This window comes from Pelophylax lessonae, assembly GCF_965119305.1.
Source record: "Pelophylax lessonae genome assembly, chromosome: 6".
Classification (NCBI taxonomy): Eukaryota; Metazoa; Chordata; class Amphibia; order Anura; family Ranidae; genus Pelophylax; species Pelophylax lessonae.
In genome coordinates, this window is record NC_138773.1 from 295,228,196 (window position 1) to 295,249,775 (window position 21,580).

At 45.8% G+C, this 21,580-nt stretch overlaps 1 protein-coding gene across 1 annotated transcript in view; it reads right to left on the reverse strand.

Annotated features, from left to right (window-relative positions):
• The window catches only part of LOC309558028 (unconventional myosin-X-like), a 299,530-nt gene that overhangs the window by 32,418 nt on the left and 245,532 nt on the right, over positions 1 to 21,580 (reverse strand). The window contains exons 29-34 of the mRNA XM_082260951.1: positions 15,261 to 15,354; positions 15,053 to 15,108; positions 9,184 to 9,326; positions 6,241 to 6,435; positions 5,996 to 6,153; positions 2,521 to 2,644 (exon numbers count right to left, since the gene is read on the reverse strand). Coding sequence (XP_082117077.1) covers positions 2,521 to 2,644; positions 5,996 to 6,153; positions 6,241 to 6,435; positions 9,184 to 9,326; positions 15,053 to 15,108; positions 15,261 to 15,354 — 770 coding nt within the window. The remainder of the gene's footprint in view (positions 1 to 2,520; positions 2,645 to 5,995; positions 6,154 to 6,240; positions 6,436 to 9,183; positions 9,327 to 15,052; positions 15,109 to 15,260; positions 15,355 to 21,580) is intronic.

The window sequence follows — 21,580 nt, forward strand, 5'->3', positions numbered from 1 at the left end:
AAATCACCTCTAACACTGGGTGTCCTAAGTTTGTGGATGTTGCTGCATAATGTAAAGCTATTAGAATAGTTTGTTACATTTTAGAATGGGGTGCCTGGAAACTGTCAATAATTTTAAAGGGTGCCTTGACAGGAAAAAGGTTGAGAAACACTGCTGTAGGTGCACCCTGCAGAGTTGCATTGAGGAGGAACTAAATTGAGACAGACTGAGTGCTGCTCAGCCATTCACAAGAAGCCTTTATGTTTTATGAATGAATACAAGGCCACCTCTGTTTAGCTGAGGTAAAGATGCACGGGATGATGTCACAATCTCCACCTCAGCCAGAGGATACCTTGTATTCATTCATAAAATACAAAGCTTTCTGTGAATGGCTGAGCAGAGGATACCTTGTATTCATTCACAAAATACAAAGCTTCCTGTGAATGGGTAAGCAGCGGATACCATGTTATCATTCATAAATTACAAAGATTCCTGTGAATAGCTGGGCAGAGGATACCTTGCATTCATTCATAAAATACAAAGTTTCATGTGAAAAGCTGAGCAGAGAATACCTTGTATTTATTCATAAAATACAAAGTTTAATGTGAATGGCTGAGCAGAGGATACCTTGTATTCATTCAGAAAAAACAAAGCTTCCTGTGAATGGCTGAGAAGAGGATACCTTTTATCCATTCATAAAATACAAAGATGCGTTTGCAAATGTGTGCCAACCAACCCCCTGTTTTTAATGCATACTGTTAGACAGGTTAATTTGTTTGGTCAGCAAACTGGTTGATGAATTGAACTGGGAATTCTTTCTGTTTTTGTCTCACATGCATTGCCCTTCCATGTGCTCTTTGCTATGAAGGCCAGTTAAAGGTGGGGGCAGGGGCCATTTTATTTGTTGTTGATGTATACTGGTGAGGGGACACATTGGATGCCTTTGTGCTATGAGCTGGGTGTCCACTGTGCCCCCAAGTGTCTTTAGGAGGGTTGGGCTACCTCCAGGCTCACCTGCCCCCTATCTATCCATTAGAATGCATGTGCTTCCACGGTGGAGACTCTCATAGATTTACAAAAGTTAGGACTGCAGGTAATACAGGGTGCCGTGAAGTGGCTCTACAGCATACACATGAGTTTGCAAATGTGTGCTAACTAAACCCCTGTTTTTAACACATACTGTTAGACAGGTTAATTCGGTTGAGTAAAGTTCATATTCCCATCGCACACCCTCCTGGATATAGGCACATATATATTGGGTGCTGAAGCGATCACCAGCTGGACACTGGATCAGTTACAAGTAGATTCATATTCGCCAGCACACCATAGATCTTGCAAAAGCAGTCCAAAAGCTTGATTGCAAAAAGGATCACATAAAAAAAAAAACAGTGCAACGTTTCGGAGCCACGCAGGACCCCTTCGTCAGGCATGTGATGAAGCTTTTGGACTACTTTTGCAAAATCCATGGTGTGCTGGCGAATATGTATCTACTAAGTTAATTCGGTTGGTCAGCAAACGGGTTGGTGATTTGAGCTGGGAATTCTTTCTGTTTTTGTCTCCGCCAGAGGATACCTTGTATTCATTCATAAAATACAAAGCTTCATGTGAATGGCTGAGCAGAGGATACCGTGTATTCATTAAAAAAAAACAAAGCCTCCTGTGAATGGCTGAGCAGAGGATACCTTGTTTTTAACGCATACTGTTAGACAGGTTAATTCGGTTGGTCAGCGAACTGGTTGGTGAATTGAGCTGGGAATTCTTACCGTTTTTGTATCAACCAGAGGATAACTTGCATTCATTCATAAAATACAAAACTTTCTGTGAATGGCTGAGCAGGGGATACCTTGTATTCATTCATGAAATACAAAGCTTGTTGTGAATGGGTGAGCAGAGGATACCTTGTCATCATTCAAAAAATAAAAAGATTCCTGTGAAGAGCTGGGCAGAGGATACCTTGTATTCATTCATAAAATACAAAGCATCATGTGAATGGCTGAGTAGTGGATACCGTGTATTCATTAAGAAAAAACAAAGCTACCTGTGAATGGCTGAGCAGAGGATACTTTGTTTTAACGCATACTGTTAGACAGGTTAATTCGGATGGTCAGCAAACTGGTTGGTAAATTGAGCTGGGAATTCTGTTTTTGTCTCAGCCAGAGGATACCTTGTATTCATTCATAAAATACAAAGCTTCCTGTGAATGGCTAAGCAGGGCAAAGCCCAACTTGATTTTGTTGCAGGTACAGTACAGGAAATCGCAGGTGAAAGGAGCATGGGTCTCAAAAATTGCCCAACAATTAGATGGGGCACTTTTTTTTTCCCCATGCCCAAACAATATCTTTATAGAGGAGGAACTGGAAAACACAAAGGTCGTCAGAACACTCAAAAATCCCCAATGGTCAGGAACTTCAGAGAGATATCATTGTTGGAATATCCAAGACATATTTAATGCCATGGGCTGACTCTATAAACTGGGCAGAAAAAAACAAAACAACAACCTAGCTAAATCTGTGAATGAATGTTGCAGACGAGGATACATACAACTGAGGCTGACGTCTCCATAGGGCAGTGGAAGCAGAGGGGAGTGCAGAGGATGCTGGGTATATCTCAGGATGGGATTCCTCCTGTATGTTTGCTCTACAACTTCACTGTTGAGACTGTTCTCCTGAAAAATAAGAAAATAAAATGTTGACACTCAACGATAAAGAAAATGTAAAAGTTTCTTGGTGATTGGAAGAGCCTACACTGATTATTCAATTTCTGACTGCGCAGCAGTAGATAGTGTTACAGAAAAATGGCAACATATCTCACACAGGATGCCAATACACTTTACTAAACCAGGTAGTGTAAGATGGCTTCAGCTTTGCTCTCCACCAGCAGGACCGTTCCCTCCAAACGTGTTTCGTCCCTAGTGGGCTTATTATTATAGCCACAACATACACACTTCCTATTCACTGTGCCAATGGACACGTCTCTATAAACAGATTTCCACTGAAAACAATGTACTGTGTGTGGCTAATCCCATTGTGTTTCCTGCAGCAGTTGTTCAGCAAGGATGTGTATTGTGCTATGAGACACATGATCACTAGAGGGAGCACCTGGAAACCTGAATGATGAAAATATAGTGTGTAACTGTATTTAACAAAATGCACACTGCCCTCTGCAGGCTGAATGCTTTATTTATCAATGAACCTCCAGCCGGCCATAATTATGTCAAAGCTGCAGCAGTGATCCAATGATCATAAACCACGCAGACTGGTTCCCGGCAGAAAGCTGCCAGAGACAGCCCAGTAGGACAGCTGACTATGCACAGTATTGGCTGAAAGTGGCCAATGGAGAGACATAGATCAGTATTCCCTAAGCACTGGGTACCTATTGAAGGATTAATAATCTGCAGATTACAGTCCAGAAGCAGTTAAAGTATATGTAAACTCGCACCTTGTAACACAAGCCATTCCATTTAAAGTAGAAATGAAAGGCAAAACATTTATGTATACATATATAAAAAGGAGATCATCAATACCTTTTTCCCCCCTTTATATAAGTAATCACCTCAACTCTATTCTTAGCTGGATAAGGAGCTAAGGGAAGAGAAACATCAGCACACTGATGTTCCCAATTAATGTCTGTGAAGGGGTGGCGTGTCAGGACAAATCTCATAGTTAGAGGAGAGCAGGCTGAGTTCCCAGTATAACTAGAGAACTGACCACACTGTGCTCTCATGCTTAGTGTAGTCAGTTTTTAATAGGAAAGCAGAGGCACTGGCAGTAACACCAGGGATTTCACACAAAGGAAGCAATACAAAGAGAACAGGAGACTTTCTCATACAAGTGCTGTACATGGTACAGCAGGCACATATCAGGAATATGAAATGTTGGGTTTATATATTCTTTGAAAGACCACTGACCACTGTGTGCATATACACTATATTACCAAAAGTATTGGGACGCCTGCCTTTACACGCACATGAACTTTAATGGCATCCTAAGTCTTAGTATGTAGGGTTCAATATTGAGATGGCCCACACTTCGTAGCTATTACAGCTTCAACTCTTCTGGGAAGGCTGTCCATGGGAATGTTTGATAATTCTTCCATAAGCGCATTTGTGAGGTCAAACACTGATGTGGACAAGAAGGCCTGGATTGCATTCTCTGCTCTAACTCATCCCAAAAGTGTTCTATTCGGGTTGAGGTTAGGACTCTGTGCAGGCCAGTCAAGTTCCTCCACCTCAAACTCACTCTTCAATGTCTTTATGGACCTTGCTTTGTGCACTGGTGCGCAGTCATATTGGAACAGGAAGGGGCCATCCCCACACTGTTCCCACAAAGTTGAGAGCGTGAAATTGTCCAAATATACATATCACTATATATATATATATATATATACACACACACACACACATATATCATATACATAGAACATATCTTGCTGATGCCTGAAGAGTTCCCTTCACTGGAACTAAGGGGCCAAGCCCAACCCCAAGGTCCATAAAGACATGGATGAGCGAGTTTGGGGTGGAGGAACTTGACTGGCCTGCACAGAGTCCTGACCTCAACCATATATAAGACCTTTGGGATGAATCAGAGTGGAGACTGCAAGCCAGACCTCATCCACATCAATAGCTGATCTCACAAATGCCCTTCTGGAAAAATGGTCAAACATTCCCATAGACACACACCTAAACCTTGTGGACAGCCTTCCTAGAAGAGATGAAGCTGTTATAGCTGCAAAGGGTGGACCAACTCAATATTAAACCCTACGAACTAAGACTGAGAAAGAAAGGTTTTTCCTCTTGTGGTGGGACTTTAACGGCACTCATGAAAGTCATAAACATGGTATATAGAAAAAATAAATTTGATTAAAACAACAATTTTACAAAAAATTAACATATTTAAAATATGCAAACAGTATACATAGTGCAAGTGTTTGTCAGCTCATACAGCAAAAGATACCCAATGCATTTCGAAGTCAGAGAACTTCTTCCTCAGGGGTAGATCTTACATCTGTGGCTAGACTTATCCATTGCACACTATAGCATTTCCACTGTTTGTCAGTTAAAAACAAATGATTTCAAAATGAGCCTGCCTGGTCGGTCACACTTAAACAGATACCATAGAAAAATTATGTTCCAGTAGATGTCCGTCAAAGGTATGCGTTCCCCAGTATGGGCGTTGTGGACAACTGGAGACCAGAGAAAGAGGAAGCCCTTAATGTTGAAGGAAGGATGAGCAAATCTGTGACCAGTGTTTACAGCAGGCAGGGTCAAACACAGACTAAAGCCCCGTACACACGTAGCGATTGTCGGCCGTAAATATTCGGCTGACGACCGATCGGCCGATTGTAGGCTTGTTAGTATGATGCTTCCGACAGCCGACAGCGAATTTTCGGCCGAACAGAATCTGCATTAAAATTTTTGTTGGCCAACACCAGAGCGGCCGATTGTTCGCCAGTCAGTACAGATTAAGGCCGACAGACAGCAGATTTGCAAGACTGGGCATGCTCAGAAAAGAAAAAAGACAAGGAAAGTGAACCATCACATGACATCACTTCTGCAGTCGGCTGTTGGCCGACAAAATTCGTGTGCAGTCTTTTGCAGTTTTCAACAGACACGTTAGCCCTGGACAAGACGGCCGATCGTTCGGCTGACGATCGGTACGTGTGTACAGGGCTTAAGACTGGGGTGCCATTAAACTTCATGTGTGTGTAAAGGCAGGAGTCCCAATACTTTTGGTAATATAGGGCAGTGGTCCTCAACCCTGGCCTACAGGGCCCACTAACAGGCCAGGCTTGCAAGATAACTGAAATACATCCCAGGTGATATCATTTGCTGCTCAGTGATTGCAGTACGCTAGTCTGCATCTCCCCAAGGTAATACTTAAAATCTGGCCTGTTAGTGGGCCCTGAGGACCGGAGTTGAGGACCACTGATATAGGGTATTTATTAGAACATCATTTTGTGATAGTTGTCTTTTAAAAGCTCCTAAAACAAGTATACAGCTTTATGTTATGTTCTTTACCTTGATGTCTCGGATGAGCTGCTGCGTTGGGGTCTCTATGGGGACCTTACTATCAATCACTCCCTGAATGGCGTTCGCCCATCTCATGGCCTCATTCAGCAGCTTGGTGTAGAGTCTGTAGGAGTGTTTCCTTCCATAGACTACAATATTCCAATATCCTGCAACAGGAGGTCAGTGAAGATTAGCGATCCATATCATGACTGTATAACCATGGAACTGCCAAACACCACCTGCCTTTACCATACCGGTTTCGGTGTGGGTCTTCTCATCCGGCTGCACCACAGAACACAGGCTGTTTAGAACTAAGGTGCCGAGCTTTGATGCCGTCCTCTCCGATGTTTTGTAGTAATCCAAAGCATTTCGGGTCAGCACAAACCAGCGCCGTTTGAGTTTCAGAGAGGCCATTTTGCTGCTGTTCTGGACCTCTTTATGCAGCCAACCTAAGCAAGAGAAACACACACAGAGAATAAACTTTAGTTAAGAACAGCAGGTCATACAAGCAGGTCATTTTCCCCACAGCCCTGTAGTATGGAAGCTCGTGGGAGGCAGTAGTGGGTGGTCATACAAGCAGGCCATTTTCCCCCACAGCCCTGTAGTATGGAAGCTCAGTGGGGGGCCGTAGTGGGTGGTCATACAAGCAGGTCATTTTCCCCACAGCCCTGTAGTATGGAAGCTTGGTTGGAGGCAGTAGTGGGTGGTCATAATAGCAGGTCATTTTCCCCAAAGCCCTGTAGTATGGAAGCTCGGTGGGAGGCAGTAGTGGGTGGTCATACAAGCAGGTCATTTTCCCCACAGCCCTGTAGTATGGAAGCTCGGTGGGGGGCCGCAGTGGGTGGTCATATAAGCAGGCCATTTTCCCCACAGCCCTGTAGTATGGAAGCTCAGTGGGGGGCCGTAGTGGGTGGTCATACAAGCAGGTCATTTTCCCCACAGCCCTGTAGTATGGAAGCTCGGTGGGGGGCCGTAGTGGGTGGTCATACAAGCAGGTAATTTTCCCCACAGCCCTGTAGTATGGAAGCTTGGTTGGGGGCCATAGTGGGTGGTCATACAAGCAGGTCATTTTCCCCACAGCCCTGTAGTATGGAAGCTCGGTGGGGGGCCGTAGTGGGTGGACATACAAGCAGGTCATTTTCCCCACAGCCCTGTAGTATGGAAGCTCGGTGGGGGGCCGTAGTGGGTGGTCATACAAGCAGGTCATTTTCCCCACAGCCCTGTAGTATGGAAGCTCGTGGGAGGCAGTAGTGGGTGGTCATACAAGCAGGCCATTTTCCCCCACAGCCCTGTAGTATGGAAGCTCAGTGGGGGGCCGTAGTGGGTGGTCATACAAGCAGGTCATTTTCCCCACAGCCCTGTAGTATGGAAGCTTGGTTGGGGGCCGTAGTGGGTGGTCATAATAGCAGGTCATTTTCCCCAAAGCCCTGTAGTATGGAAGCTCGGTGGGAGGCAGTAGTGGGTGGTCATACAAGCAGGTCATTTTCCCCACAGCCCTGTAGTATGGAAGCTCGGTGGGGGGCCGCAGTGGGTGGTCATATAAGCAGGCCATTTTCCCCACAGCCCTGTAGTATGGAAGCTCGGTGGGAGGCAGTAGTGGGTGGTCATACAAGCAGGTAATTTTCCCCACAGCCCTGTAGTATGGAAGCTCGTGGGAGGCAGTAGTGGGTGGTCATACAAGCAGGCCATTTTCCCCACAGCCCTGTAGTATGGAAGCTCGGTGGGGGGCCGTAGTGGGTGGTCATACAAGCAGGTCATTTTCCCCACAGCCCTGTAGTATGGAAGCTCGGTGGGGGGGGCCGTAGTGGGTGGTCATACAAGCAGGTCATTTTCCCTACAGCCCTGTAGTATGGAAGCTCGTGGGAGGCAGTAGTGGGTGGTCATATAAGCAGGTAATTTTCCCCACAGCCCTGTAGTATGGAAGCTCGGTGGGAGGCAGTAGTGGGTGGTCATACAAGCAGGTAATTTTCCCCACAGCCCTGTAGTATGGAAGCTCGGTGGGGGGCCGTAGTGGGTGGTCATACAAGCAGGCCATTTTCCCCACAGCCCTGTAGTATGGAAGCTCGGTGGGAGGCAGTAGTGGGTGGTCATACAAGCAGGTCATTTTCCCCACAGCCCTGTAGTATGGAAGCTCGGTGGGGGGCCGTAGTGGGTGGTCATACAAGCAGGCCATTTTCCCCACAGCCCTGTAGTATGGAAGCTTGGTTGGGGGCCGTAGTGGGTGGTCATACAAGCAGGTCATTTTCCCCACAGCCCTGTAGTATGGAAGCTCGGTGGGGGGCCGTAGTGGGTGGTCATACAAGCAGGTCATTTTCCCCACAGCCCTGTAGTATGGAAGCTTGGTTGGGGGCCATAGTGGGTGGTCATACAAGCAGGTCATTTTCCCCACAGCCCTGTAGTATGGAAGCTCGGTGGGGGGCCGTAGTGGGTGGTCATAATAGCAGGTCATTTTCCCCAAAGCCCTGTAGTATGGAAGCTCGGTGGGAGGCAGTAGTGGGTGGTCATACAAGCAGGTCATTTTCCCCACAGCCCTGTAGTATGGAAGCTCGGTGGGGGGCCGTAGTGGGTGGTCATACAAGCAGGTCATTTTCCCCACAGCCCTGTAGTATGGAAGCTTGGTTGGGGGCCATAGTGGGTGGTCATACAAGCAGGTCATTTTCCCCACAGCCCTGTAGTATGGAAGCTCGGTGGGGGGCCGTAGTGGGTGGTCATACAAGCAGGTCATTTTCCCCACAGCCCTGTAGTATGGAAGCTCGGTGGGGGGCCGTAGTGGGTGGTCATACAAGCAGGTCATTTTCCCTACAGCCCTGTAGTATGGAAGCTCGTGGGAGGCAGTAGTGGGTGGTCATACAAGCAGGCCATTTTCCCCACAGCCCTGTAGTATGGAAGCTTGGTTGGGGGCCGTAGTGGGTGGTCATAATAGCAGGTCATTTTCCCCAAAGCCCTGTAGTATGGAAGCTCGGTGGGGGGGCCGCAGTGGGTGGTCATATAAGCAGGCCATTTTCCCCACAGCCCTGTAGTATGGAAGCTCAGTGGGGGGCCGTAGTGGGTGGTCATACAAGCAGGTCATTTTCCCCACAGCCCTGTAGTATGGAAGCTTGGTTGGGGGCCGTAGTGGGTGGTCATACAAGCAGGTCATTTTCCCCACAGCCCTGTAGTATGGAAGCTGGGTGGGAGGCAGTAGTGGGTGGACACACCTCTGACAAGGAACTCTTGGCCGTCCACCTTGGCCTCTCCTCGCGGTTTCTGCAGCAATGAGATCCAGTGGTGCATCTCCTCTGCGATGTCCGTGTTGCAGTGAATGACGCGGTTCGCAGTGATTATCACAAAGGAGTTGGGTCTATAGGAGAATGAGAAGGCAAGAAAAAAAAATGTATACGCAGATACTCCTGGAACATAAAGAAAACAAGTAATCTCAATGCAAAAATCATTAAAAAAATGTATTATTAAAGGACCAATAGCTCTTAAAGTGGTTGCTAAGCCACTATTGTATAAGCATGCCATCCCCTCTGTTATACAACGCTGTGTGTCCCTGTGCTGTATAAAAAAAAAAAATGCTGATTATACCTTAGATCAGAGCGTCTCCCAGCACTCACGTGACTCCTCGGCTCTCTCCTCTGCACCGCTGACAACTATAGGGGTTGGGGCCGAGCACTGCCACTGACGTCAGTTGGGGAGGAGGGGAAGGGAGAGAAGAGAGATCCAAGGAGTCACGTGAGCGCCGGGAGACACTCTGATAGAACATATAATCTTCATCTTTTTTATACAACACAGGCACAGGGACACACAGTGTTGTATAACAGAGGGGATGGCATGCTTATACTATAGATTTGAGTGCAGCAAGAGGGGGAGATCATGGAGTGGATGGAGCTGACAGGCAGGGAGGGGGAGGAGAACATAGGAGAGCAGAGAGGAGGGCTGCGGATGACGGAGGCACGTAAACTGACCACGGTGTCAGGGCTCAGCAGCCATGATAAACTGTGGTCAGTTTACAGAGGAGAGGGCATAGCCAGGCAGGATCAGCCAGGTATTTCAGGTGATGCCGGGGGCCAAATTACACAGCACAAGCACTGAGCTGTATAACATGTTTTATGGGAACAGGATCCACAGTGCTCCACTACCACCACACTCCAAGGATTATATGTTCTAGGTCAGAGGTGCCAAACTCAATTTTATCGCGGGCATTATTTTTTGCCCTCAAAGGGCTGGACTAGATGTCCAGAGCACACCAACTCCCCCTTACATCAGATGTCAAGAGTCCCCCCATTATCTGAAGTCGAGTCCCCCACCCTCACATATATTACAGAGCACCCCTCTATCTTGTGCTGCTGATGGGAAGAAGCTGGCGGTGGAGCTGGGAAGCACAAAGTGCAGGGTCTGGAGGAGGACCAGAGGAGGGCTGGAGTCAGCTGCCAGAGTCTGCTGAATGCAGAGACCAGGGGAGGCGGAGATGAGGGGGGTTGCAGCTGCACAGAGAGGTGCAGGATCTGTAGGAGTTTTATCCTTCCCTCTGCTGCCGACTGCGGAGACAGAGTGGGGGTGGAGATGAAGGGGGGGTGCCGCAGCTGCAGGAGAGGGGAAAGGGCCACATGAAATGGCCTGGTGGGCCGGATTCGGCCCACAGGCCTGGTGTTTGACACCTGTGTTCTAGGGGGATGTGAAAGAGGATTTATTTTACTTACCTTCTCCTGCTACAGCAGGCTCCTCCAGTCTGCTTGACCAGTCAGTAGCAGCATCCTCTCTAAACCACTCTCAGCCATGGTCACAAGTTTGCTCCCTTCACATACAATGCAGGGCTATTAGCCCTGTGAAAGAGTCGCTAAGAATAACGTTCAAATATTTTTTTTCTGTGGAATGGTTAATTCAATGTATTTCAAATATAGTTGGCTTGCTGCAGCGCTCGCAACAAAAATAAAACTCAAACATACAGAATAAAAAAAAAATGATTGATCTTGCTACAGGTGGTTGCCAGTGATTACCTTGCAACAATATGAACTAGGTGATAACTGGCAACCACCTGCAGCAAGTTTAAGAAAAAACATTGTATTCAGTATATTTGAGTTTAGTTTTTTTTAAGAGTGCTGCACCAACCCAACTATGCTTGGACTGCTTTAATATTTTCCAATTTGAAATAGGAGGTATACAGCACCTACAGCACTCCATTTTGCACATTTTGGAATTTGAGTTTTACAAGGTAATAGCTAGCAACAGTAATTGTACGCAAATTGCACCAACAGCAGATTACTAATTGTATGCAAATAGCACCAGCAAGTTTTCTTCTATATTTTTGCTTCACACATTACACTGAAGTTAATAGTTCACAATTTTACAAGGTAATAGCTGGCAACCACCCATGGCAAGTTTAGTATAGGTTTTTGTTAGGAGTGCTGCACCAACCCAACTATATTTGAACAATAATTCAATTTATGCTGGTGCAGTAATGACTAACCGCCTCTAGATGGTGCTATGAACACATATTAGGCAAAAACGCCATGAGTTTACTTATAAATGGAATACAAATGCACACCACACTTTTCACATATTTGTAAAAGGTTTTGAAAACCATTTATCATTCTCCTTCCACTTCACAATTCTGTGCCACTTTGTGTTGGTCTATCACATAAAATCCCAATAAAATACATTTACGTTTTTTGGTTGTAACATGACAAAATGTGGAACATTTCAAGGGGTGTGAATACTTTCTCAAGGCACTGTATGTGATTTGGAGGCACTTTAACATTTTTTATGGAAATGGATCATTATATAACACCTTACAGATGACAAGCATTGAGTTCACTCTAAGACTCCGTTCACACCTGAGCGTCTTTCAGCTTGTAAAACGCTAATCTCTGAAGTCTCAAAACGCCCAACAAGCAAAATCCCATTCATTTCAATGGCCCCTGTTCACATCTGAGCATTTTGTCACCTGAAGCAAAACGCCTGAAGCTCAAAAAAGTACATCAGCTTATTTTTTGGCAGATTACAGGCGTGTGTGTTAGTTTTCAATGTCTGCCTCCAAACACCTGCAAAAAACGCCTAAAAAAAAAATACCCAAAAAAATGCCTGGAAAAAAGCCCAAAGAAATGCCTGAAAAAAGCCCAAAGAAACGCCTGAAAAAAGCCCAAAGAAACGCCTGAAAATGATACACTCAGGTGTGAATGGAGCTTTAGAGGGACATGCCTGCCTCCAAACACCTGCAAAAAACGCCTAAAAAAAAAATACCCAAAAAAAAGCCCAAAGAAATGCCTGAAAAAAGCCCAAAGAAACGCCTGAAAATGATACACTCAGGTGTGAATGGAGCTTTAGAGGGACATGCCTGCCTCCAAACACCTGCAAAAAAAGCCCCAAAAAAAAAAAATGCCTGGAAAAAAGCCCCAAAAAACGCCTGAAAAAGCCCAAAAAAAACGCATGAAAAAAGCCCAAAAAAAAAAAAAAACGCCTGAAAAAAGCCCAAAAAAAAAAACGCCTGAAAAAGGCCCAAAAAAACACATGAAAAAAGCCAAAAAAAAAAAATGCCTGAAAAAGGCCCAAAAAAAAAAACACGTCTGAAAAAAGCCCAAAACAAAAAACGCCTGGAAAAAGCACAAAAAAAACCCTGAAAACGATACGCTCAGGTGTAAATGGAGCCTTATGCCCCATACACACTATAAGATTTTCTGAAGACTTTTTCCTTTAGATTTACCAAAACCATATAATATGAGGTCAAACCTAAACACTTTCAATTTGTATGCAATCCGGCAGGCCCTTGCACTACATAGAAAAGGTAAGTCTGCAGACAAAAGTCTGCAGATAATCTGCACGTGTGTATGGGGCATTAGAGGTCAATGCCTGCCTCCAAATACCTGCAAAAAAAAGTCCAAAAAAAACACCTCAAAAAAGCCCAAAAAAAATCCTGAAAACGATACGCTCAGGTGTGATTGGATCCTTAGAGGTCAACGCCTGCCTTCAAACACCTGCAAAAAAAGCCCAATAAAACGCCTGAAAAAAAAAGCCCCAAAAAAAAGCCTGAAAAAAAGCCCCAAAAAAACGCCTAAAAAAAGCCCCCCCCAAAAAAAAAAAAAAAAAACCTGGAAAAAGCGCAAAAAAAATGAAAACGATACGCTCAGGTGTAAATGGAGCCTTAGAGGTCAATGCCTGCCTCCAAACACCTGCAAAAAAGCCCAAATAAACGCCTGAAAAAAGCCAAAAAACGCATTAAAAAAGCCTGAAAAAACACCTGAAAAAAGCCCCCCAAAAAAAAGCCTGAAAACGATACGCTCAGGTGTGATTGGAGCCTTAGAGGTCAACGCCTGCCTCCAAACATCTGCAAAAAAAAGCCCAAAAAAAAAAAAAAAAAAACGCCTGAAAAAAAAACAGAAAAAAGCCCCAAAAAAACACCTGAAAAGGATGCGCTGAGGTGTGAATGAAGCCTAGAGCAGATGATATACAGGTCCCTCTCAAAAAATTAGCATATTGTGATAAAGTTCATTATTTTCTGTAATGTACTGATAAACATTAGACTTTCATATATGTTAGATTCATTACACACAACTGAAGTAGTGCAAGCCTTTTATTGTTTTAATATTGATGATTTTGGCATACAGCTCATGAAAACCCAAAATTCCTATCTCAAAATCTCATTCCTATCTCATCTGACCAATAAAAAAAAAAGAGTTTTTAATACAAAAAAAGTCAACCTTCAAATAATGATGTTCAGTTATGCACTCAATACTTGGTCGGGAATCCTTTTGCAGAAATGACTGCTTCAATGCGGCGTGGCATGGAGGCAATCAGCCTGTGGCACTGCTGAGGTGTTATGGAGGCCCAGGATGCTTCGATAGCGGCCTTGAGCTCATCCAGAGTGTTGGGTCTTGCGTCTCTCAACTTTCTCTTCACAACATCCCACAGATTCTCTATGGGGTTCAGGTCAGGAGAGTTGGCAGGCCAATTGAGCACAGTAATACCATGGTCAGTAAACCATTTACCAGTGGTTTTGGCACTGTGAGCAGGTGCCAGGTCGTGCTGAAAAATGAAATCTTCATCTCCATAAAGCTTTTCAGCAGATGGAAGCATGAAGTGCTCCAAAATCTCCTGATAGCTAGCTGCATTGACCCTGCCCTTGATAAAACACAGTGGACCAACACCAGCAGCTGACATGGCACCCCAGACCATCACTGACTGTGGGTACTTGACACTGGACTTCAGGCATTTTGGCATTTCCCTCTCCCCAGTCTTCCTCCAGACTCTGGCACCTTGATTTCCGAATGACATGCAAAATTTGCTTTCCTCCGAAAAAAGTACTTTGGACCACTGAGCAACAGTCCAGTGCTGCTTCTCTGTAGCCCAGGTCAGGCGCTTCTGCCGCTGTTTCCGGTTCAAAAGTGGCTTGACCTGGGGAATGCGGCACCTGTAGCCCATTTCCTGCACACGCCTGTACACGGTGGCTCTAGATGTTTTTACTCCAGACTCAGTCCACTGCTTCCGCAGGTCCCCCAAGGTCTGGAATCGGTCCTTCTCCACAATCTTCCTCAGGGTCCGGTCACCTCTTCTCGTTGTGCAGCGTTTTCTGCCACACTTTTTCCTTCCCACAGACTTCCCACTGAGGTGCCTTGATACAGCACTCTGGGAACAGCCTATTCGTTCAGAAATTTCTTTCTGTGTCTTACCCTCTTGCTTGAGGGTGTCAATGATGGCCTTCTGGACAGCAGTCAGGTCGGCAGTCTTACCCATGATTGCGGTTTTAAGTAATGAACCAGGCTGGGAGTTTTTAAAAGCCTCAGGAATCTTTTGCAGGTGTTTAGAGTTAATTAGTTGATTCAGATGATTAGGTTAATAGCTCGTTTAGAGAACCTTTTCATGATATGCTAATTTTTTGAGATAGGAATTTTGGTTTTTCATGAGCTGTATGCCAAAATCATCAATATTAAAACAATAAAAGGCTTGCACTACTTCAGTTGTGTGTAATGAATCTAAAATATATGAAAGTCTAATGTTTATCAGTACATTACAGAAAATAATCAACTTTATCACAATATGCTAATTTTTTGAGAGGGACCTGTAGAATGGTGAGTACACAATGCACATTACCTGTCCGGACAGTCCGATGCGCAGACCGAATCAATGAGGCCGACATCCAGCGTTCCCTGCAGGACACAGAGAAGATTATTGGTCTCTCCCAGTAACACAGAACAGATTAGTGGGAAATGGATGGGAGGAGGGGTAGGAGAGATCGCCGTCCTGTCTGGAGGAGAGTGCAGGAATTCTGATCCTCCTGACTCATAGAGCTCACACTCACCACAGCATTCTTGGGGTTGGCTTGCTCATCCCTCATATCTCGCAGTTGTTGGGCGGTCGCCATGTGAACTCGGCTCAGAACATTGAACCAGCCACTGAAAATTGGGCGATGGAGAGAAATAAAAGCACATTAGCAAAGAAGGTCACAGAGATGAAATCAAGCCAAAAACAATACAATGATGAAAGGCCCATTATAAGAAAGTAACAAAACCATGCAATACGCAGCGTCAATATAGACATTTCCCCTGCAGTACTTTTTTCTGCCACTAGATATCCTCAGTCTGATGCCCAGCATCATTCAACCCACTTCCTCTGAGCTCAAGATTCTTCATGGACCTATTCCCAGTCTGTGATTGGACAATGAAAGGAGAAGCAATGCAGTAATGAGCTCATCTCTCGGTCACTCTGCTCTCTCCTCCTATCAGCATGCTTCTTGTCAGTACAAGTGAACAGAATGTCGCCTTGTAATGCTTGTCGCTCTCACAATCCAGCCCTGCTGTAAAGGGATTGCAAGGGGTTAGTCTGTTAGTTTGGCATTATTACTCTTTTAGATTTTAAGCTGTAAAGAGCAGGGCCCTCCGATTCCTTTTGTACCAAATTGTATTGTTGGCGCTGTATAAATCCTATATAATAATAATAATTACTCATTGTATACAGTTTTCCCAAACCAGAAAAAAAGCTTACTATTAGGCTCCATTCACACCTGTCTGACTTGTCATGCAACTTTGGCCATCAAAGTCGCATGTCAAGTCGTTCCCCATGTTTTCCAATGATAACCATTTATACACTACATTACCAAAAGTATTGGGACGCCTGCCTTTACACACACATGAACATTAATGGCATCCCAGTCTTAGTCCGTAGGATTCAATATTGAGTTGGCCCACCCTTTGCAGCTATAACAGCTTCAACTCTTCTGGGAAGGCTGTCCACAAGGTTTAGGAGTGTGTCTATGGGAATGTTTGACCATTCTTCCAGAAGCACATTTGTGAGGTAAGCCACTGATGTTGGACGAGAAGGCCTGGCTCGCAGTCTCCGCTCTAACTCATCCTAAAGGTGTTCTATCGGGTTGAGGTCAGGACAGTCAAGTTCCTCCACTCCAAACTCGCTCATCCATGTCTTTATGGACCTTGCTTTGTGCACTGATCCAAGTCATTTGGTGGAGGGGGGATTATGGTGTGGGGTTGTTTTTCAGGGGTTGGGCTTGGCCCCTTAGTTCCAGGGAAGGGAACTCTTAAGGCGTCAGCATACCAAGATATTTTGGACAATTTCATGCTCCCAACTTTATGGGAACAGTTTGGGGATGGCCCCTTCCTGTTCCAACAGGACTGCGCACCAGTGCACAAAGCAAGGTCCATAAAGACATGGATGAGCGAGTGGAGGAACTTGGCTGGTGCCTGCAAGCTATGGTATATATACTGGAATTATTATTATTATTTTTTTTTTTTAATACTACTAATGGCGGTGATCAGCGACTTATAATGGGACAGTGGTGGACAACCTGACACTGACACTGGGTGGGAACTAACTGCCACTGACATCACCAGTAGCATTATTACAGTGATCAATGATAATACTATACACTGTCACTGTACTAATGACACTGGCTGGGAAGGGGTTGAATTCTAGAGTGATCAAGACTGTGCCTAACTATGTGTAACGTATGTAAAGTGTGCTGATTTTACTAATCTATCTCAAAGCAGGGATGAGAAACAGAGAGATTGTTCCCTCTGTACAGAGCTCTGTGTTGATTGCCAACACAGAGCTCTGGGCTGTGATTCTACACAGACAATCAGCAGGGACTTGCTAACAGGATCTCCCTGTATACAATCACAGCAGGTGCTGCTGGGGGGACGTGCATCGTGTGCCCTAAACCTGTCTGTGTGGGCCGCCCATCCCCAGTACATTGCAGGTGGGCAGGCCGCCAGTGGCTTTAACCACTTTAAGACCGGAAGGATTTGCCCCCTTAACCACTTGCTGACCAGTCACGTTGACTGTACTGCGGCAAAGTGGCTCGTTCCCGTCCAGCGACGTAGACCTACGTCGCTGGACTGCTCCCCATGTGGGCGGCGCGCACGCGCCGCCGGACGCTCGCTCCCACTGTATTCAGTCACAGTGGGAGTCAGGCCAGGGGAGGAGCGGCGGCGATCACCGCTGCTCTTCCCCGATCGTCGGGGAATCGAGTGTGGAGATCCGCCTGCTTGTGTAAACAAAGCGGGCGGATCTCCTAAGTGACAGGCAGGGTCAGATTGCAGGGTTCAGCATAGCTGAACCTGCGATCTGTCCCTGTGTCACTCAGTCACCTCCCCCCACACACGTTAGTAAGCACCAGGCATACGTTAACCCCTTCCTCTCCAATAAAAATTAACCCCGTCCCTGCCAGTGTCATTTTTACAGTAACAGTGCATATTTATAGCACTGATTACTGTAGTAATGTCACTGGTACCCCCAAAAGTGTCAAAAAAGTCAGTCAAGGGTCCAATCTGTCCGCCGCAATGTCGCAGTCCCGCAAAAAAAAAAAAAAAATCGCAGATCGCCGCCATTACTCGTTAAAAAAAAAAAAACACCAAAAATGACAGAAATCTTTCCCTTAGTTAGTAAACACAATAACTTTTGCGCAAATCAATCAAAATACGCTTATTGTAATTTTTTTTACCAAACATAGGTAGCAGAAAACAAATTGGCCAAAAATTTTAAAAAAATTTTGATTTTTACATTTCTTTGGGGGGGAATTTCATATAAAAAAAATGTGAAAAATATTGTTATTTTTTCTAAATTTATGCTCTTTTTTTGTTTATAGCGCAAAAAGTAAAAAGCGCACAGGTGATCAAATACCACAAAAAGAAAGCTCTGTTTGTGGGAAAAAAAGGACGTAAATTTTGTTTGGGTACGGCGTTGCACGACCGCGCAATTGTCGGTTAAATTCGCACAGTGCCGAATCGCAAAAAGTGGCCTGGACGTAAGACAGCAAAATCCTCCGGTGGTAAAGTGGTTAATGACCAGGCCATATTTTGCGATTCAGCACTGCGTTACTTTAACAGACAATTGCATGGTCCTGCGACATTGTACCCAAATAAAATTGATGTCCTTTTTTCCCACAAATAGAGCTTTCTTTTGGTGGTATTTGAGCACCACTGTGATTTTTATTTTTTGTGCTATAAACAAAACAATAGCGACAATTTTGGGAAAAAAAAAAAACAATATTTTTCACATAATGCTATAGGACATTCTCAAAAAAATAAAATGTAAAATCTAAATTTTTTAACATTTTTGCCCAATTTGTTTTCTGCTACATATTTTTGTAAAAAAAAAAAAAAATCGCAATAAGCGTATTTTGATTGGTTTGCGCAAAAGTTGTCGCGTCTAACTACTTGTTTTTTTTTTTTTACTAGTAATGGCGGCAATCTGCATTTTTTGCGGTACTGCGACATTGCGGTGGACAGATCGGACCCCTAACTGACATTTTTGACACTTTGGGGGGGGGGGGGGACTACAGTAATCAGTGCTAAAAATATGCACTGTTACTGTAATAATGACACTGACAGGCAAGGGGTTAACCCTATGGGGGATTAAATGTGACCCTAGGGGAGTGATTCTAACTGTGTGGGGGCGGGGGCTTCTGAAATGACCATAGAGACATGTGATCCTATATGGAAGGATCACATGGACTCTATGATCATTCCAGAGAGAAGAACGGTCAGCTGTGTTTACAACAGCTGACCGTCCTCTCTCAGCGGGGAACGATCGCGGGTGTCAGACGGCAATCAGAGCCACCTGCCCACTGCATCGACTTCCCTGCTGACAAGTGGGGGCGGGAGCGTGCCGCCGGCGGCGCGTGCTTGCCCCCTAGCCTCCTGAAAGCAAGTGACGTATACCTACGTCGCTTTGCCCAGAACCGGCTGCCTGCCGCAGTATATCTGTGGTGGGCGGTTGTAAAGTGGTTAAAACGTTGCCTCCCAATTGCTCTGGACTCATTTTAAAATACATTTTTGCCCCAAGTTTTGTGTTTAAGTGACTGCAACCCTCTGCCTCCTCTGTGGAAAAATGCAGAGTTGGCCCTCCATGTCACACAAAGCCAGAGCTTTGCCGTCTACTTTAACCAGTTCCGGACCGCCCACCGCATATATATACGGCAGCAGGGCGGCCCAGCTGCGCAAAATCACATACATGTATGTACATTTTGTGCAGGAAACGTGGGGGGGGGGGGGGGGGGGCAAGCGCACGCTCCACCGGACCGCTGCTCCCGCTGTGATTGGACACCGCGTTCAGAGGAATGACAGAACGGCAATCTGCCTATGTAAACAAGGCAGACCGCTGTTCTGTCAGGGAGTAAAACAGAGATCTTCTGTTTCTGCTAAGACGAAAACACGGGTCTCTCTTTTCCTCTAGTGCATCCACTCCCCCCACAGTTAGAAAGCACTCCCTAGGAGCATACTTAACCCCTTGATCTCCCCTAGTGTTAACCCCTTCCTTGCCAGTGTCATTTATACTGCATTTTATTTAGCACAGATCACTGTATTGGTGTCACTGGTCACCAGGGGGAGATTTACTAAAACTGGAGCATTCAGAATCTGGTACAGCTGTGCATGGTAGCCAATCAGCTTCGAACTTCAACTTGCTCAATTAAGCTTTGAGGATAAAACATGGAAGCTGATTGGTTTCCACGAAGAGCTGCACTAGATTTTGCAATCTCCAGTTTTAGTAAATCTCCCCCTTAGTGTCAGATTTGTCCTCCGCAATGTCACAGTCCCACCATTACTAGTAAAAACCAGAGGCGTAACTAGAACTTTCAGGGCCCAGGTGCAAGAAATCATGAAGGGCCCCCCCCCCCAAAAAAACATGATTTTTACACTTTTTATTTTCACATTCTGCTATATAACATCCCCCCCAAAAAAAAAAAATTAAAAATCTAATTTTTCATCATTTTATGCCAATTTCTATTCTGCTACATATTTGTGTTTGAAAAAAAAAAAATCGCACTAAGCGTATTTTAATTGGTTTGTGCAAAAGTTATTGCATCTACAAACTAGGGGAAAGATTTATGTATTTTTTTTTTTTACTAGTAATGGCGGCGATCTGCACTTTTTAGCGAGACTGTGACATTGCGGCGGACAGATCGGACCCTTGACTGACATTTTTGACACTTTTTGGGGGGACCAGTGTCATTACTACAGTAATCAGTGCTGAAAGTATGCACTGTTACTGTAATAATGACACTGGCAGGGAAGGGGATAACAGAGGGGTGATCAAGGGGTTAAATGTAAGCCTAGGGGAGTGTTTCTATCTGTGGGGGAGGGGCTTGTGAAATGATCATAGAGACCTGTGATTCTATATAGAAGGATCACAGGCGCTCTGTGATCATTTCAGGGAGAAGAACGGTCAGCTGTGTTTCCAACATCCGACGTCCTTCTCTCTCAGCGGGGACCTATCACGGGTGGTCAGCGGCAATCACGGCTGCAGGCCCCCGTGAATTGGCATCCCCGCTCGCCCCTAGCACCAGGCGAGTGACTGGCGTAGTATTACGTCGGTTTGCGCAGGAGGGGCTGCCTGCCACAGTAAAACTGCGGTGGGCGGTCCTTAAGTGGTTAATGTTATGTTATGTTTGATTTTCCACCTCAGGATCGGTAAAATATGACCTGGGGAATGGGACCAGTAATAGTGGCGGCGATGGTGGGGAGGGGGTGGGATCAGTGGTGGCAATGGTGGGGAGGGGGGGGTGAGATCAGTGGCAGCGATGGGGAGGGGGGGGATCAGTGATGGTGGTGAGAGGGGGGATCAGTGATGGTGGTGAGAGGGGGGATCAGTGATGGTGCTGAGGGGATCAGTGATGGTGGTGAAAGGGGGGATCAGTGATGGTGGTGAGGGGGGGATCAGTGATGGTGCTGAGGGGATCAGTGATGGTGCTGAGGGGATCAGTGATGGTGGTGAGGGGGGGATCAGTGATGGTGCTGAGGGGATCAGTGATGGTGCTGAGGGGATCAGTGATGGTGCTGAGGGGATCAGTGATGGTGGTGAGGGGGGGATCAGTGATGGTGGTGAGGGGGGATCAGTGATGGTGGTGAGGGGATCAGTGATGGTGGTGAGGGGATCAGTGATGGTGGTGAGGGGGGGATCAGTGATGGTGGTGAGGGGGGATCAGTGATGGTGCTGAGGGGATCAGTGATGGTGGTGAGGGGGGGATCAGTGATGGTGCTGAGGGGATCAGTGATGGTGCTGAGGGGATCAGTGATGGTGGTGAGGGGGGGATCAGTGATGGTGGTGAGGGGATCAGTGATGGTGGTGAGGGGATCAGTGATGGTGGTGAGGGGGGGATCAGTGATG